Below are 15,909 nucleotides of genomic sequence, written 5' to 3'. Positions count from 1 at the left end.
AGTCCTCTGGTCTCGAAGGCTCCCTACGCTGCCCAGGGCTGCCCTGACACCTCAAGCCACAGGTGTGTGTGCCGGCAGAGAAGGCCTTTTCAAGCTGTATGCTGAAATCAAGCTGCTGTGCTCTGCTCAGAATTACAGTAAGAGAAGCAGCCTTTGCACCGTTCCTGCAGACGGACCCCCGCCCGGACCCCCGCCACGGACCCCAAGGGCTTCTTCCGTCACTGAGGTGAGAAATGTCGCCCAGATAGTATGAGCTTAGGTGATAGATAGCTCTGAAGCAGATGACCTTGGATGAAGCTAGGAGAGAGAGGAAGTCATTACTTCCATTAGTTCCCATGAAGCCCCAAGCTAACCGGGGCTTGAAACCGTTTGGAGAGAAAACCTTATTTCCCTGATGATGAGCCCAGGACAAAATCCGCAGCGGCTCGGTCCTGCGGATGCCTTTCTACCTGCCTTACATGGAACCCTGCCCCCTAGAAAAGATCGTCAGAGAAAGCTCATATTTAACAGGAATAAAAGTTGGAAAATTTGGTTTCTCGTGGCTCGGAAGGATGGTGGAGACACTACGAGAAAATTCTAGTCAATGGAGCAGTGCTTAGAGAATTCTCACGAGCAAGACGGACAACAGAGACCCGCAATAGCTTCCTGGTGGCGGAGGATGCATTCACAACGGCCTTGACCTCCCGCGACTTCCCACACCTGCCATGTGACTGACACACTCGACTCGCCCTCAGGCCAGCGTGGAGGAGCACCACCACGTCCAGCTCTGAGGCCCCGGCCGCGGCCCATGCTGACAGGACAGAGCCCAAGGTGGTGAGTTTCTAGCACAAACAAAAATTTTTTTTTTTCTTTCATTTTTCTGAAGCTGGAAACAGGGAGAGACAGTCAGACAGACTCCCGCATGCGCCCGACCGGGATCCACCCGGCATGCCCACCATGGGGCGGCGCTCTGCCCACCAGGGGGCGATAGCACAAACAAAATTTTAACAGAAGCCGGGAGGAGAACACCAAGTCAGAAACGGGTTCCCGAGGCTTCCCCACATGCAAAGGGGCAGCAGCAGTGGGTGCTGGCAGAAACCGGTGAGGTTTAAGATGTCGGTGATTTTTAAACGGAATGAACAAATAAACAAACAGAAAAAGGGTCGTGAGGGCGCATGGCAGCGAGGCGTTAACTACAGTGGCACACCCCAGGGAGGTTTCCCGGGAACGCGGAACACCATCCGTATTGTTACACGAGGTCCAGCTCTGCGCAGTGAGGAGCAACCGAAGGTTTAACACGCTCTCTCTACCCGCGAACAACAGCCAGTCACCCTCCCAGGCTAAGGAGTCCGGTCGTTCTGAGTTGTCCTTTGAGTGACAGGCGGTAATTTCTTCGTGCCATACCGCGGTGTCCGGGTCTGTAATCCACTGGAGAGAGGAGCTGAAGCCAATGTAATGAGCTTCCTTAACTGCCTATTGCAAGCAAGCACCTCTGTTGCCCTGGTGTACTTACCGCGGTTTACCTTGGCAAATAGAAAACGGGTCAGCCTAGCAGTAAACACATTACGGAGGCAGTTGTGAACCAGGTCAGAACCGGCCATTTCAAAAGGTGAGCGAGGCCCACGGCATGCGAGGTCACTTTAAAAGGTGCCGTTAACTACGACAGCGCTCCGGTCCGGGTGTGCAGAATGCATACCGGGTGGACGAGGCATGCGGGAAAGAAGTAGTTATGGCAATGAAACACAAACAAAAAAGGCAAACTATTGCAAAAAACAAATTATTTTATTAAGTGCAAAACAAGCCGTAGGCAATAAATATATTAGCTCTGGTACATGTCCAAAGACTCGAGTGAGCATTCTCGCCAGAACATTTAAGGCAGTGAAATTATTCTGAACATACAGATTTAAAAAAAAAAAAAAAAGAAGAAGAAGAAGAGGGAAGGGAAGAAAAGAAAGAACGGTACCACGTCCCCTTCCACACATGCTCGGAACATCGGGCTTCACAGGAATTTCAGTTTGGGGTCAAAGAGAATGTCTGCGCCGTTGGGGAGCTTACAACAGAGAGAGTCTCTTACTTCCAGCTCCAGCACTCGGAACTCTAACAGCTCGTTCTGGTCCTTGGCGTCCTGCATCTCGTTCTTCAGCTGACTCTCCTCCATCTCCAGCCGGTAAATCTGGAGCAGAAGCAGGGGGCTTTAGTGGGCAGGCCCGCGGCCCCCCCACCGGGGACCGTCCCCAGGGCGGGGTCCGCAGCGGGGCCCTCTCTATTGAGGAGGCGCTAGCTCGTCCCGCAGCCCCGAGCGAGCGAGCGGCAAAGCACAGTCAGTCTGCGAAGGGTCCCCCCACCCCGGTCCAAACCCCGGGGAGCCCCAGCCATACAGCGAAGTCTCTGCACCTCAGCCTCCTCAAGGGGGGACACAGCCACCCCGAGTTCACTGGCCGCCGGACCGAGAGAACACGGAATGGAGGCCTTGTGAGTCACGGTCACGCCATCCCTCCGCCAGGAGGAACGGAGACGGGTCCCCCCAGGAGACATCTGGAGACAGCTTATCAGTTTTCTGTGGCTCCCAGAATTTAGCGAGCAGGACCAAGGACAGAAAATCTCTCCCAACGCATTGGGCTGACTCACAGGACAGCGACCAGTCCTGTTCCAATGCCCCAGTGCTATGAAGTAACAGGGCAGGGCACGGCCACATGGCAGGTCGGTGCCCAGCTGGGCTGGACCGAGGCCCCTCCCCCGTGGGCAGGCTGGCCCGGCCCGTTCCGGCGTCTGGGACACTAACAGCCTGGCCTAACCCAGGTCTGAGGGCGCAGAAGGCGCAGAGCAGGCTCCCCGCAGGGACAGGAGGTAGACGGCGCTGCCAGGGGCTGGGGTGGGGGTGGGGAGTGACTGCAGGTGGCATGAAGGGCCCTTTAGAGAGCGGGACGAGAAGGTCCCAAAGCCGCACTATGACGATGGCTGCACAACTGAGGAAATTTATGGGGGAAAATGTCACTGAATTATAGACAAAAAATTAAGGCCCTGTCTCAAAGCATTAGCTCTATTCCCCAAGCCAACTCCTTGCGAGTTCCAGAAAGGTCCATTACCAGAGAGGGAAGCAGAGGGTCTGCTCTGCCAGCACCATGGCCCCCACCCAGCCCATGAACTGGACAAGGACAGCCTGAGGGCTGCCCATCAATCAGGCCTTAGCCCCGCCCCATGGGAGGGGCGGGGCTCTGGGAGGCGCTTCAGGGCGGGGCCCTGACCTGTCTGCACCTGCGTGCCCTGGAGGAAGGTCAAATCAGCTCTTCCGGCCCCTCCCCGAGGACATACCCAGAACCCGCGGCCAGGGGCCCCCAGGAATCGGGCTCTGACCACCACCAGAAAGATGTCTCCCCTCCGAGAGCTGGCCCCAAGGAGCTGCCCGGAGAGGGGCTGGGGAGACTCCCGGTCAGGGTGGGGTCAGGTGAGGCGCACCCACCTTCTCCAGCAGGTCTTGGTTGGTTCTCATGAGCAGCTGCTTCTCTTCGACCCACTTGGAATCCTAAGGAAAAGCACTGTGGTCACACTCACTGAAGCCAACGGACGGTCAGGTAACCAAGTGTCAGCGAGAAAGGCCACTTAGTGAGAAGCTTCCCTTGAAAAGGCCAGAGAGGCAGACAGCAGTTAGAAGGGCCCCGTCAGCCCTCCAACCCTTTAAACTCAAATAAGAAGAACAGCTGGTGTGTGGAGCATCCCTGCTCCTCGGCTCACATCCCCAAAAACCCGGGGACTTGGTGCCGTATCGGTGACAGAGAACCAGGCACGGTGAGGCCGAGCTGGCCTCATGGACCCGCTCTCTCCTGGCTGGCTCGCTGCAGCCCGGGGGCGGCATCCGGACACACCGTCGTCTGCTCTCGCCCCTCGGCCCGGGCCGCCCCAACCACGTTCTCTGCCTGACCGAGTCCCCCCAGGTCAGTTACGTGAGCACATGGCACTAAGTCCGCCTTGCCACTGTGGCACCCCCAGCGCCTGGCACCAGGCCTGGCACACGACCAGTGCTTGGCAAAGACTGGAGGGAGGACGAATGAGTGAGTGGAGACCCCTTCTCCTCCCCTCCCGTCTGCTCCAGTGGCCTCCCAGGCCCCCTGCTACCTCACAGTTAGGAGGCCACCCTCTGGGAAGCTCCCGCCCCAGGGCACAGGTCTGGGCCCGGGCTTGGCCTCTCTACTGCCTCCGGCTGTCACCTGGCCTAACCACATGCAGGGAATGCACAACGTGGAGGTGACGCTGGTGTGAGAAGCACAGGGGCCCGGATTTCCACAGATACAGGATGGGGTCCTGAGGCAGGGCCTCTGCAATGATTGACAGCTAGTGGCACAATTCAATCTTGATCCTCAAAGGATTCTAGACGAAAGAGATTTTGGTCCCCACTTTGCTCTGATGTCCTATTTTTGTGCCAACAAACCAAGAGTGAGCCAAGTTAGAATTTCATGACTTGTTCTAAGGTTCTAAAGATCCCCAAACAGGCTCATCAGCTGGGATGCTCTCGCCTGGGTTCACTAGTGCTTCTTCCTCTGATGGCCCTGGAGCAAAGGACCGAGGCCCCAGGGACCCCACCCAGGGGACAGCAAGGCAGAGCACCACAGAGCCCACGGTCACGGCGGCTCACCTGTCCTTTCTCAACCAACAGCTTCTCCAGATCTTCGATCTTGGCCTGACATCTCAGCAGGTCAGCTTGCAGCTGCTCCCGGGTCTGGAGTGGAAAGGACCAGAAAGCGAGCAGGTCACCTCGACCAGCTGGCCTAGAAGCGGAAAGGACCACGCCGCGGCCCAGACCCTAGAAACAGGCCCGTTGAGGGCGCACGTTCAAACTTGGGCCCACTGGTTGCTGTAGGTTCCACGGCCTGCAGATGTAAAAGCTTTACGAGCCAAAAGGCCTTGAGAAGTCGTCAGCTCCAGCCCCCTCGGTTTCAGAGATAAGGGCACAGAAGCCTGGAAGGGAGACCCGCCCCTTCAAGGGGCTGAGGGGGCCAGAAGCCGGCACATCGGGCTCTCAACCCGGGCTTCCGGGCCGAGTTCCGTGGTTGGCCGGCAGGCCCTCACCAGCACGACCGAGCACTTCCACACTTGCTTAGCGCCCTTCGTGGGCCCTTTGTCACCTACAGCCAGGGCTGAAAACGGAGCGTGGGGTAAGTGGAAGTGGTGGGGACTGTGGCAAACTGGAGGCACATGTCCCATCTCAGGGGAAACTGCCACTCAGCTGAAGCCAAATGCCACCCACCTGGAACAGGAAGCTTGGAGTTGCCAGAAGTTCTGAGCTTCCAAGAGAAGCCAGGAATTCCGATATCTATGTGAAATCTCCTGACATTTAAATATTGGCAACTAGGTAAAATTTTTAATAAAAACCATATGGTTCAACTCAAACCAAGCCTATCTACCTCCTCTGACCTACAGATGACAGCCTCAACTCTACTGTGGCTCAGAAGCATCCCTCCCCTACGAAACGGGGGCGCCCTGGGCTGTGGCACAGGCACCAGGTGTGCTCCCCCAGTTCCCTCGCTCTCAGAAGGAAGGGCAGACAGCCTCTGGTCTATGTGACTCCCGAAGGTGGGGCCACTAAGTGGAATTTACCGGAAGGCAGAGCCTCAGCCCAGCACCAGGCAGACGTGCCCGGACCTGGTGGCACGTGGGCCTGGGCCTCACCCGGGCCCCCCGCAGGGCGCCCTGAGGGAACCAGAGCACAGGAGAGGGCACGCGGGCCTGGGCCTCACCCGGGCCCCCCGCAGGGCGCCCTGAGGGAACCAGAGCACAGGAAAGGGTGCGCGGGCCTGGGCCTCACCTGGGCCCCCCGCAGGGCGCCCTGAGGGAACCAGAGCACAGGAGAGGGCACGCGGGCCTGGGCCTCACCTGGGCCCCCCGCAGGGCGCCCTGAGGGAACCAGAGCGCTGGAGAGGGCACGCGGGCCTGGGCCTCACCCGGGCCCCCCGCAGGGCACCCTGATGGAACCAGAGCCCTGGAGAGGGCACGCGGGCCTGGGCCCCACCCCTGCAGGGCGCCCTGATGGAACCAGAGCCCTGGAGAGGGCACGCGGGCCTGGGCCCCACCCCTGCAGGGCGCCCTGAGGGAACCAGAGCGCTGGAGAGGGCACGCGGGCCTGGGCCTCACCCGGGCCCCCCACAGGACACCCTGAGGGAACCCGAGCACAGGAGAGGGCACGCCGGCCTGGGCCTCACCCGGGCCTCCCGCTCGGCGTCCAGCGTCCCCCCGACCTGCTCCTGCAGAAGGGCGTAGGCTCGCTGCAGCGCCTGGTACTCCCTGGTCAGCTGGCAGAACCGCAGGTCAGCCTCCTCCCTGGTGGTCGTCTGCGGGACGGAGGGGGGGGGGAACAACGCAGCCTGTGACTGGGCGTGGCTTCAGCGCCAGGGCCCAGACTCACAGCTGCTGCCGCGGCAACTGAGTGAACGGGGTCACTGCCTGGAGGAACTGGGCACCAGGAGCACACGCTGCCCCTGCCGACAGCGCCCTTCCAGCTGCCCGCCGAGCCCCGGGGACTCGCTGAGTCAAGGGCACGGGAGACAGGGCGAGGGCGCCCGAGCCAGCCCGACTGCGCAGGTGACGGTGTGCCTTGCACCTTCCCACCCAATGCTTCTCACGCCAGGGTTTCCCCTACGGAGGGAACCGCCCACGTGTGCTAGGATGTGCGTGCTGGGAGCGCATCAGCGCGTTGTTCGCCGACGCCTGTGCTCAGGGCCCGTCAGGTTTAATGCAGCACAGGCGCCCGTGTGAACGTCCCGTGTGCTCCTGAGACGACAGCGTGGAACAGGGTTCGGTGCTGAAAGATGCCTGTTCCATGCCGTCGGTGAAGAAGGCAAACCAGAGAGCATGTGCCGGGCATGGGCGCACTTTACTCGGGTTTTCCTAAGAAAATTCAACTGGGGCAGGCATTCGGGGGGGATGAAGCCCTCTCCACACCTTGTGAGTCCTGGTCACTCGGGAGGGTGGGGGTGGGACCTCGGCTGAGGGGGCTGCAGGCAGGTCCTACTGTGCACCCACACTGTTCAGTGTGGTTTACATTCTGTCCTGCAGGCTGTGTCAGCGTTACAGCGCAAGCGCACCACGCTGCTTCTGCTAGGTGCTGTGGTGTGTGTGCCCGTGTGTGTGCTCTGTGCACCTGTCCATGTGCACCTGTGTGCATGTGCATCTGTGTGTGCTCCATGCGCGTGTGCATCTGTATGTGTGTGTATACATGTATGCATCTGTGTATATGTGTGTGCATGTGCATACATGTGTGGATGTAGGTATGTGTGCATGTGTGTGCATGTACACGTGTGTGTACTCTGCATGTGCGTGTGTGTACACGTATGCATCTGTGTATGTGTGCATGTGCATACATGTGTGGATGTGGGTATGTGTGCACACGTGTGTATGTGCATGTGTATGCATGTACACATGTGTGTACTATGCATGTACATGTATGCATCTGTGTGTGTGCATGTGCATACATGTGTGGATGCAGGTATGTGTGCACGTGCATCTGTGTACATGTGTGCATGTACACATGTGTACTGTGCATGTGCGTGCATGTACATGCATGCATCTGTGTATATGTGTGTGTGTACAAGTGCATACATCTGTGTGGATGTAGGTATGTGTGCACCTCTGTGTGTGCATGTGTGTGCATGCATCTCCGTGTATGCATGTGCACGTGTGCATAGGTGCGTGTCCACATGCATGTGTGTGTAGGAAAAGGAGGGACAGCCCACCACACAGCAACTTCAATTGTAAGGGTAAGTTACACAAGGCGACTTCCAAGGTAAGGGAAAAGGACCCCAAGTGCCGCCAGTACCTCACACCATTCATGGAGCCATGAAAGGGGACCCCCCTTGCCACTACAGGCCCTCTGGGGTTTAGCACTTTAACTGGGGAGCAGAGGCTGAAAGTGCCTGGACCAGCATCTCTGGGCTGAGGCTCGCTTACATCGTCCAAGTCTTCTTCGGGCGTGGCGGGGGCCCTGTCTGTCCTGTCCGTGTTGCAGGATGTTTCTGACAACGTTTCCGAGTCCACAGACTCCTCGTCAAATCCAAAAAATGTCTCCACAACATGCTTCTGCAAAGGGCAACGTGCATGACGTCAGGAACAAACTCAGCATTGCCAGGTCCCCAAGCCACGACACGTCTCCAGGCCACAGGGCCACCCCAAGAGCTGGTGGGTGGGGTGCATCATGGGCTGGCAGGAAAGGAGGTGGCCGAAGGTGGGCAGTGGAGGGCGCCGGCCAGACCCTGGCTCCGGGCCCCGGAGCTGCTGACCTCATGCAAGTCACTTATCCCCTCTCAGAGGGACATGGAACCCTCCCCCTGTCCGTGAGCACAGAGCGAGGTCACACGTGCTGTGTGCCGCGTGCTGGCACTCAGGGAGCAGCATGTTTGTACACAGGCAGTGTGCCAGGGGAGATGTCTACTTCTGGACACCACACGCAGGGAAGAGGGAAAGGATGCCACAGCTGGACCCCGGAGCTCATTCTGACCGCCTGGGCCAGCATGGGACCCAGTTCCTCACCAGACCTGCACTAAGAGGCAGGTTTTCTTTAACTTTGTATTAGAGAAAACTTAGAGCATTCACAAAATGAGAAGGAACAGAGTAATGGACCCTCATGCGCCCATCACTCACAGTCAGAGGCAGTTCTAACACCGGTCCCTGAGTACCGACGCCCCAGTTCCCCCGCCCCACACTCCTCCCGCCCCGTCCGTCCACTCACGAGGACGTGCATTCATTCAGAAACACCTGTGGGAGCACCACCGTCCACAGGTCACACACTGGGCGGGGCCTGGGGGACACGACTCCGTCAAACCCAGACTGGTCCCTGCCGCAGGCAGCTCCCGTCCCCTGGGCGCTGCAGACAGCACCGGACAATCTCCAGATCATCTTGTTTTAGAAACATGGGCTTTTTTCCCCAAAAAAATAAGTGAATTTTCATTTGTTTTTACAATCAACGGATACTTCTCACGACCAGGAAGAAAGAGCCGTGACTGAGTCCAGACACCAAGCCCCAGGCTGCCACTGGTTTCTGGGAACCTGGGTCCTCCCAGAGCCCCCCAGGAGCGGGGGCCGGGAGCACCCCACATGCAGAGGGCGTCTCCTGCTTGGCTTGATGAAGTCGATGTGTATGTGCCACCTCGTGTGCCCAAACCTAACAAAAATGTGACTGGGACCACAGCTCCCACGTGACAGGAACCATGCAGACACCAGTGAGGGGGAGGGGCAGGGACCTCTGTCATCTGCACAGTTAGTTCCTGGCGAGACTCGCTGGAGGCAGCCGGCCACGGCACGCTGTCCAGATGTGCTTGCACCTGGCCCCTGTCTTCCTGCTACTGCTCCTACCTGGTGCCCCATTTTTGTTTTTTTGGTACATGTGAGGCAAGTGTGGCCTCCTGAACTCCTGGCTCACAGCCAGCCATCTCCCCAGCGGCTCCCTGGGTCTAGTAGACAGTGATGTACCCCCCGAAACCTGCCGCTCCCACCACCCAGCACGTGCTTGTCACGAAGCTCCCGTCCTCGGAGTTGCTCAGGCCAGGGCCCCAGGCACCCCTCGATGCTCCTTGCCCTCATGACTCACTGGAGAAGTCCTGTTGGCTCCACCTCAACCCGGAAGCTCACCCTCTCCCCACCCTCTCCCCTCTGGCCCCTCCATCCTGGTCTAAGCCACCACCTTCTCTCACTGAAATTACTAAAACTGCCTCCCTGCTCCTACTACCCTTGTCCTTCAACCTGGCAGGCCCACCATAGCCCAGTAAAAGCCAACACTCCCACTGGTCTCCATACCTGTGTGACCTGCCCTCCACCCTGCTCCAGCCTCACCCTCCTCTCGTCCTCCTCCACCACTCTGCTCCAGCCACACTGCCAAGCAGGCTCCTGACTGCCTACACACCTGCCACAGGGCCTTTGCACTGCCTAGATGCTCTTCCCCAAGACCACATGGCTCTCTCCTGCACCCCCGAGTCTCTGCACAAAAGCAACATCAAAAAAGGCTTCCCCAAATCAAAACTACAATGAGATACCACCTCACACCTGTTAGATTAGCTATGATCAACAAGACGGGTAATAGCAAATGTTGGAGAGGCTGTGGAGAAAAAGGAACCCTCATTCACTGTTGGTGGGACTGTAAGGTAGTACAACCATTATGGAGGAAAGTATGGTGGTTCCTCAAAAAACTGCAAATAGAACTACCTTATGACCCAGCAATCCCTCTACTGGGTATATACCCCCAAAACTCAGAAACATTGATACGTGAAGACACATGTAGCCCCATGTTCATTGCAGCACTGTTCACAGTGGCCAAGACATGGAAACAACCAAAAAGCCCTTCAATAGAAGACTGGATAAAGAAGATGTGGCACATATACACTATGGAATACTACTCAGCCATAAGAAACGATGACATCAGATCATTTACAGCAAAATGGTGGGATCTTGATAACATTATAAGGAGTGAAATAAGTAAATCAGAAAAAAACAAGAACTACATGATTCCATACATTGGTGGAACATAAAAATGAGACTAAGAGACATGGACAAGAGTGTGGTGGTTACCAGGGGTGGGGGGAGGGAGGACAGGGGGAGAGTTAGGGGGAGGGGGAGGGGCACAGAGAACTAGATAGAGGGTGGCGAAGGACAATCTGACTTTGGGCGAGGGGTATGCAACATAATTTAATGACAAAATAACCTAGACATGTTTTCTTTGAATATATGTACCCTGATTTATTAATGTCATCCCATTACCATTAATAAAAATTTATTTAAAAAAAAAAAAAAAAAAAAAAAAAAAAAAAAAAAAAAAAAAAAAAAAAAAAGGCTTCCCCGAGCACCACATCAAGCCCAGACAGCCCACCCCACCCCTCCCTGCCCGTCTAACCTTTCTTTTGCTCCCTAGCACTCATTACCCCTTGACACACACTACAGTCTGTCTCCGTGTTTGTTACTCGTCTTCCCCCTCTGGGATGTAAGCACCACAGGGAGAGCAGGATGTGAGCTCTTTTGCTCCTCACCGTGACCCAGGACAGGGCCTGGCACACTCAAGAAACACTGAGTATTCACACACACGCCTCTGTTAATGAACTCAAAGCCAAACGAACTTGTCTACCCATAGATGGTTTCCGGTTTGCACATGACGCCCTCCCCTGCCGTCTCCAGACAGCAGCAGCAGCAGGGGGGCAGCCACCTGGCTGTGCACCCCAGGTAGTCTAACAGGTAGGGATGTGGGGACCAAATAGGCTCTGTCGATTTCAAATGATCTCTTCTCTCCAAGCAAGGGCTGGAGACAACCAAATATCAAATCCCCTCCAACGAGAAGCCCCGCCTGGGTCAGCGATGGAAAGCTCCCTGGACGACCTCTAGGGAGCAGAGGCCATGGCACCCGAGGGTGATGGGGGCACCTTCAGGAGTGACACCTTCGCAGCACTCAGAGTCCTCTACTCGCACGCAGCTCCCCTCCCTGAGCTCTGGGCTCCTCGTCTTCCTGGGCCGCCACTTCGCCGGCCTGGTTTCTTGTAAACATCACTAATTGCGGGGCCTCTGGGGACAGGTCTGTGTTTGCTGTGGTGCCCACTGGCAGCGTGCGGGGATGCAGGGCAGGCTCTGCCTGGCACAACGGGGGGGCCCCAGGAACCACCAAGCCACACACCCTGCAAAGCATCAGAGCAGGAGGCCCCGCTGGGATCACCCTCCCTCAGCGACCTGGGTCAGCTGGGGCCAGTGAGTCACTCAGCGCCCATTACCCGGGCTGATCTGATTTCTGAAACCTTAAGGGACCACTGGTCACTCGGTCGCGGAGCCCTAAGATGGGACATCAGCTGCAGACAAGCGGTGAACACAGAGCCGCCTTTGTAAAAAGCCGGCGGAGCCCCTCAGAAAATAACAAGGCCCCAGAGACCGAGACCCCCAGGCTGGGGCAGCGAGAGGGGGCAGCTGAGGGCGGAGACCAAACACCAAAGAGGGCCTTCTAATTCCAGCCCTGTCACAACAAAGGCTGTGATTCCACAAGCACAGCACATGCGACCCTCCCTCTCACCCTGTAGAACACGTGGGTTGGGTTGGTTTCTTTCCTCTGAGAGTTAACTTTGTTTTAAGTGACTGTATTACATGAGAAGCTAAAATGTACTCCACACATGTATGCCTTTATGAATTAAAACAAGGCAGAAATGGACATTTTAATGTCTTTGAAGACACTGCACCTGCTGCCTCCTACTGCCTTTTCAAGTTCGTAGGAAATGCCTCCCAGGAACCGGGAGAGGTCAACTGGAAACACTGTTGCCTCTACGCCCGGAGCATGACGGGCTTGACAGAGTCAGCCGGAGAGAAGTGGTGGGGTCCCGCGGTCTCCACTGCCCTCGAGTTCCCTGGGCGCTCCCGAGAAAAGCTACTTGGGGCCACCAAGTTCCGTCTCTGCTTCCCTAGCACATCTCCCGGACTGGGGCCCGCTCCTGCAGCTGCCCTTGTCCTGACAGCCAAAGTCTCCCCTGGCCGACTCCTTTCACAAAATAACCCACATTTTTAAAATGCGGTTTGGGAGAAAAAATGACGGGAAACGTGGAAAGGACTCCAACCACACTTTGACTAGATGCTCGCTCCTAGCAGAGCCAGTGGGACCGAGAGGGAAAGAGGGGTCTCCAAGAAAGCAGCCTCCCCGGCCCAGCCCACCCCACCGCAGGCCCCTCCCCCAGACAGCCCAGCCCACCCCCACCGCAGACCCCACCCCCGGCCCAGCCCAGCCCACCCCCACCGCAGGCCCCTCCCCCGGCCCAGCCCAGCCCACCCCCACCGCAGACCCCTCCCCCGGCCCAGCCCAGCCCACCCCCACCGCAGACCCCTCCCCCGCCCCAGCCCAGCCCACCCCCACCGCAGGCCCCTCCCCCGCCCCAGCCCAGCCCACCCCCACTGCAGGCCCCTCCCCCGCCCCAGCCCAGCTCACCCCTACCGCAGACCCCACCCCCGGCCAGCCGCAGGCCTCCCCCACCCCCTGACCCCTCCGCTCACCCTCATGCCGGTAGGTCATCTCCTGGCAGCCCGAGAAGTACAGGCACACCAGGGCGCACAGGCACAGGAAGAAGGAGAAGCAGAGCACAAAGAGCACGTACTCCATGCCGCGAGGGCCCACCTCTACCCAGTGTGTGTCGGGGGCCAAGAGCCAAGTCCTGCCCCGGCGGCACCGCCCAGGCCCCTCCGAGTCCGGTCCCAGTCCTCGGAGGGAGCGCCGGTCCCCTCTCTCCCGCAGCGCTCTCCCTGCCTGCCGCGATGCTGCGGAGTCCTGAGGATGGGCGCTGGGCGGGCGCCCCTTCCGTGGCAGGGACGCCAGCTCTGGTGCCGATGGGGGCTGAGGAGCCGGTTTCCAGGGCCTGGGCCGGCACGTGAGTCACAGAGGACAGCTTCCATGCTGCTTTATTCTCTGAGGACTCTTCTCCCTTACCCCCGGGCTCCATGCTACCAGTGCCATGGCACAGGCCTAGTCCCTGCGGGCACAGCGCTAGCAACGGTGACGTGGCCAGACTCCTCCAGGACCAGCCACAGCTGACCAAGGAGGTGCCGCCTTCCCCGTGTGCTGGGGAAATGCTGCCTCCCGACCCCCGCACACCCCGGACGACCGACTGCCCAGAAGGAAGCCAGTCGTTATCCACAGGAAAAACGGCGGCAGGGACCCTGCCCACATGGGCACCTGCCAGGGTCTTGTGTTTCTCGGAGAAGCTCCTCTGAGCATGACATGTAAAGTGAAAACCCTCACAGTGGGGGGAGGGGGGGGAAGGGGGACACTTTTATCATAATCAAAGTACTGTAAAACTTCTACTTTGAAAAACAGTAAAGCAACCGTAAAAGGTGAAGGGGAACTCACAAAAGAAAGAACACATGCAGCCCCGTTCATATAACTATTTCTTCAGTCACGCTTGACACGCTGTTCAAGTACCCAGATATGAGCTGTGTAACATATCACGCTATGCATGCAGTTTGTCACTAAGCCTGTAAGTCACACTTCCCAGTGAGGGGACACTCAGAGTGAGACTGGCTCCAGGTCGGGCCTGTGACCAGCACAAGCCAAGCAGCAGCTGCCCTGGGGTGTCGGCCAGAAGCATGGAGGACGGACACCACAGAGGTCGCTGGGCAGCTGTTACGCCAGCTGCTGGAGGTGTTTGGGGAGCCCAGGGAAGGGTGTCTCACCCTGTGGGAAGGGCAAAGGCTTGGGGCCAGCTCGCCGAATCCCCAAGGGGCAGGGGCCACGAGCAGAGGAGGTGAGGGCGCTGGCCGGAGCAGAGGTCTGCAGAGGAGGCGGCCGGCAAGCCCCAGGGGCTGCAGCCAGGGGGCAGAGGGGAATCAAGCCGGGGTAGCTGGACCGGGTCCCAGAGGGCCTTCAGCGCCTGGCCAAGGAGCCCCAACTTCATCCCCTGGGGGGGGTAGGAAGAAGGTGGCACTGTCAGACTTGTGCCTCAAAAAGATCCTTCTAGAAGCTTTGGAGGGGAGGGAAAATGCTAGAAGCAGGCGGGGCAGCCAGGGAGCTATGAACAGTGATCAGATGGGGGCCTAATGGACGTGGTGGGGACAGGTGAGAAGCGGAGGCCTGGAGGACGGGGCTGGAATCTGGGGGCCTGTGCCCAGCCCTCCCCATGGGGTGTGAGGTCCCTCCCAGCTCTCCTCCCCGGAGACGAGGGCCCCTCCCCGGGCTCGTTTAGTCAGGGTGCTTTGCTGCCCTGCTTGACCATGGCGCCTAGAACCACCAGAACGTCCTGTCTGCTCTGGTTTTCATGTGTGACCTGACGCGATGCTGGAGGGGGAGCCCCGGCAGGCTCTGTGGCCCCCAGTGCAATGTCCTAATTTTAGTCACTGTTCATATGCCTGGTCTCTGCTGAGATACAACTTCCGTGCGGCTAGGTAGGAGGTCCAGTGGCCAGCAACTCACAACTCACTGCCCAGCCCACAGCGCGGGCTCTGACTTAGAGTCAGACCCTCATGCCAGACCTGCTGCAGAACAAGCCTCCTCCCTCGCCCAGGGTCCTTCTCCTGCAGCCCCTCCGTGGGGGCTGACCTCACAGAAGCCTGGAGAGACAGGGTCAGCAGCCCCCGGCAGCAGGCAGGGCCCCGGAAGACGAATGCTGACGTCATTGCTCTGCCCTCACACACCTGCAGTGAACAGGTGGGGTGTGGACACGGAGAAGCCTCGTCAGGGGTGCTGTGGGAGCCAGGGAGCCTCGCAACATCTCTTCTCAAAGAGAGTCAGGACCCTACAGCAGGGTCGGGCTGTCAGACCTCTAGAGCATTCTGTGTTGAGCACAGACCCAGGCAAAGGACTAAAGTGCGTGGATGCATCAGGGACAGAGAGCTATGAGGCCTTTAAAGGGAGGAAAAGCCGACCAGGAGGTGGTGCAATGGATAGAGCATCGAACTGGGATGCAGAGGACCCAGGTTTGAAACCCCAAGGTTGCCAGCTTGAGTGCAGGGCCACTGGCTTGAGCGTGGGATCACAGACATGATCCCCATGGTCACTGGCTTGAACCCAAAGGTCACCAGCATGAAGCCCAAGGTCACTGGCTTGAGCAAGAGGTCACTCGATCTGCTATAGCCCCCCAGTCAAGGCACATATGAGAAGCAATCAATGAACAACTAAGGTGGCGCAACAAAGAATTGATGCTTCTCATCCCTCTCCCTTCCTGTCTGTCCCTAACTGTCCCGCTCTCTGTCACAATAAATAAATAAATAAATAAATAAATAAATAAATAAATAAATAAATGGAGGAAGAAACCAGAGAATCCCTGTGGCCAGTGGGAGGGAGGACAGAGAAGCCCCCCAGCCTGGGGATAGCGATGGGGGACTGAAAACCTGGACGGATCCAAATTTCCACTCCATCCTGCCCCAGACAAGGAGCCTGGTGAGAACGCCTGATCTACACTGAACCCTGAGGAAAACAAAAGATGCCGGTGGGCCACAGAAACA

At 58.0% G+C, this 15,909-nt stretch overlaps 2 protein-coding genes across 3 annotated transcripts in view; both read right to left on the bottom strand.

The window, feature by feature from the left end:
- JAKMIP1 (janus kinase and microtubule interacting protein 1) overlaps positions 1–15,909 on the bottom strand; it is a 97,354-nt gene that overhangs the window by 24,210 nt on the left and 57,235 nt on the right. Inside the window, exons 9-13 of one of the 2 annotated variants that reach the window (XM_066387647.1) lie at positions 7,918–8,046; positions 6,174–6,302; positions 4,610–4,693; positions 3,440–3,502; positions 2,054–2,152 (exon numbers count right to left, since the gene is read on the bottom strand). In XM_066387647.1, coding sequence (XP_066243744.1) covers positions 2,054–2,152; positions 3,440–3,502; positions 4,610–4,693; positions 6,174–6,302; positions 7,918–8,046 — 504 coding nt within the window. Of the gene's footprint in view, positions 1–1,740; positions 2,153–3,439; positions 3,503–4,609; positions 4,694–6,173; positions 6,303–7,917; positions 8,047–15,909 lie in introns of those variants that run through there. The other variant, XM_066387648.1, reaches the window with a different exon arrangement.
- Positions 7,964–13,234, bottom strand: LOC136407076 (uncharacterized). The gene is made up of 2 exons (XM_066387655.1): positions 12,970–13,234; positions 7,964–8,046 (listed from the first exon to the last, which is right to left on the bottom strand). The coding sequence occupies exons 1-2, from the start codon at positions 13,073–13,075 to the stop codon at positions 8,015–8,017; spliced, it is 138 nt and encodes a 45-aa protein (XP_066243752.1). The 5' UTR covers positions 13,076–13,234; the 3' UTR covers positions 7,964–8,014.

The sequence above is a fragment of the Saccopteryx leptura genome, chromosome 5 (genome assembly GCF_036850995.1).
Source record: "Saccopteryx leptura isolate mSacLep1 chromosome 5, mSacLep1_pri_phased_curated, whole genome shotgun sequence".
Lineage (NCBI taxonomy): Eukaryota > Metazoa > Chordata > Mammalia > Chiroptera > Emballonuridae > Saccopteryx > Saccopteryx leptura.
The sequence above is the reverse complement of the archived record's forward strand: the minus strand, read 5'-3'. Positions and strand labels throughout refer to the sequence as shown.

Excerpts from the sequence above, each read along its gene's own strand:
- LOC136407076 (XM_066387655.1), bottom strand. The coding sequence starts at position 13,075 with ATGGAGTACGTGCTCTTTGTGCTCTGCTTCTCCTTCTTCCTGTGCCTG. Across the intron at positions 8,047-12,969 it reads GATGACCTACCGGCATGAGG|AAGCATGTTGTGGAGACATT; the intron begins GTGAGCGGAGGG and ends TGCCCTTTGCAG.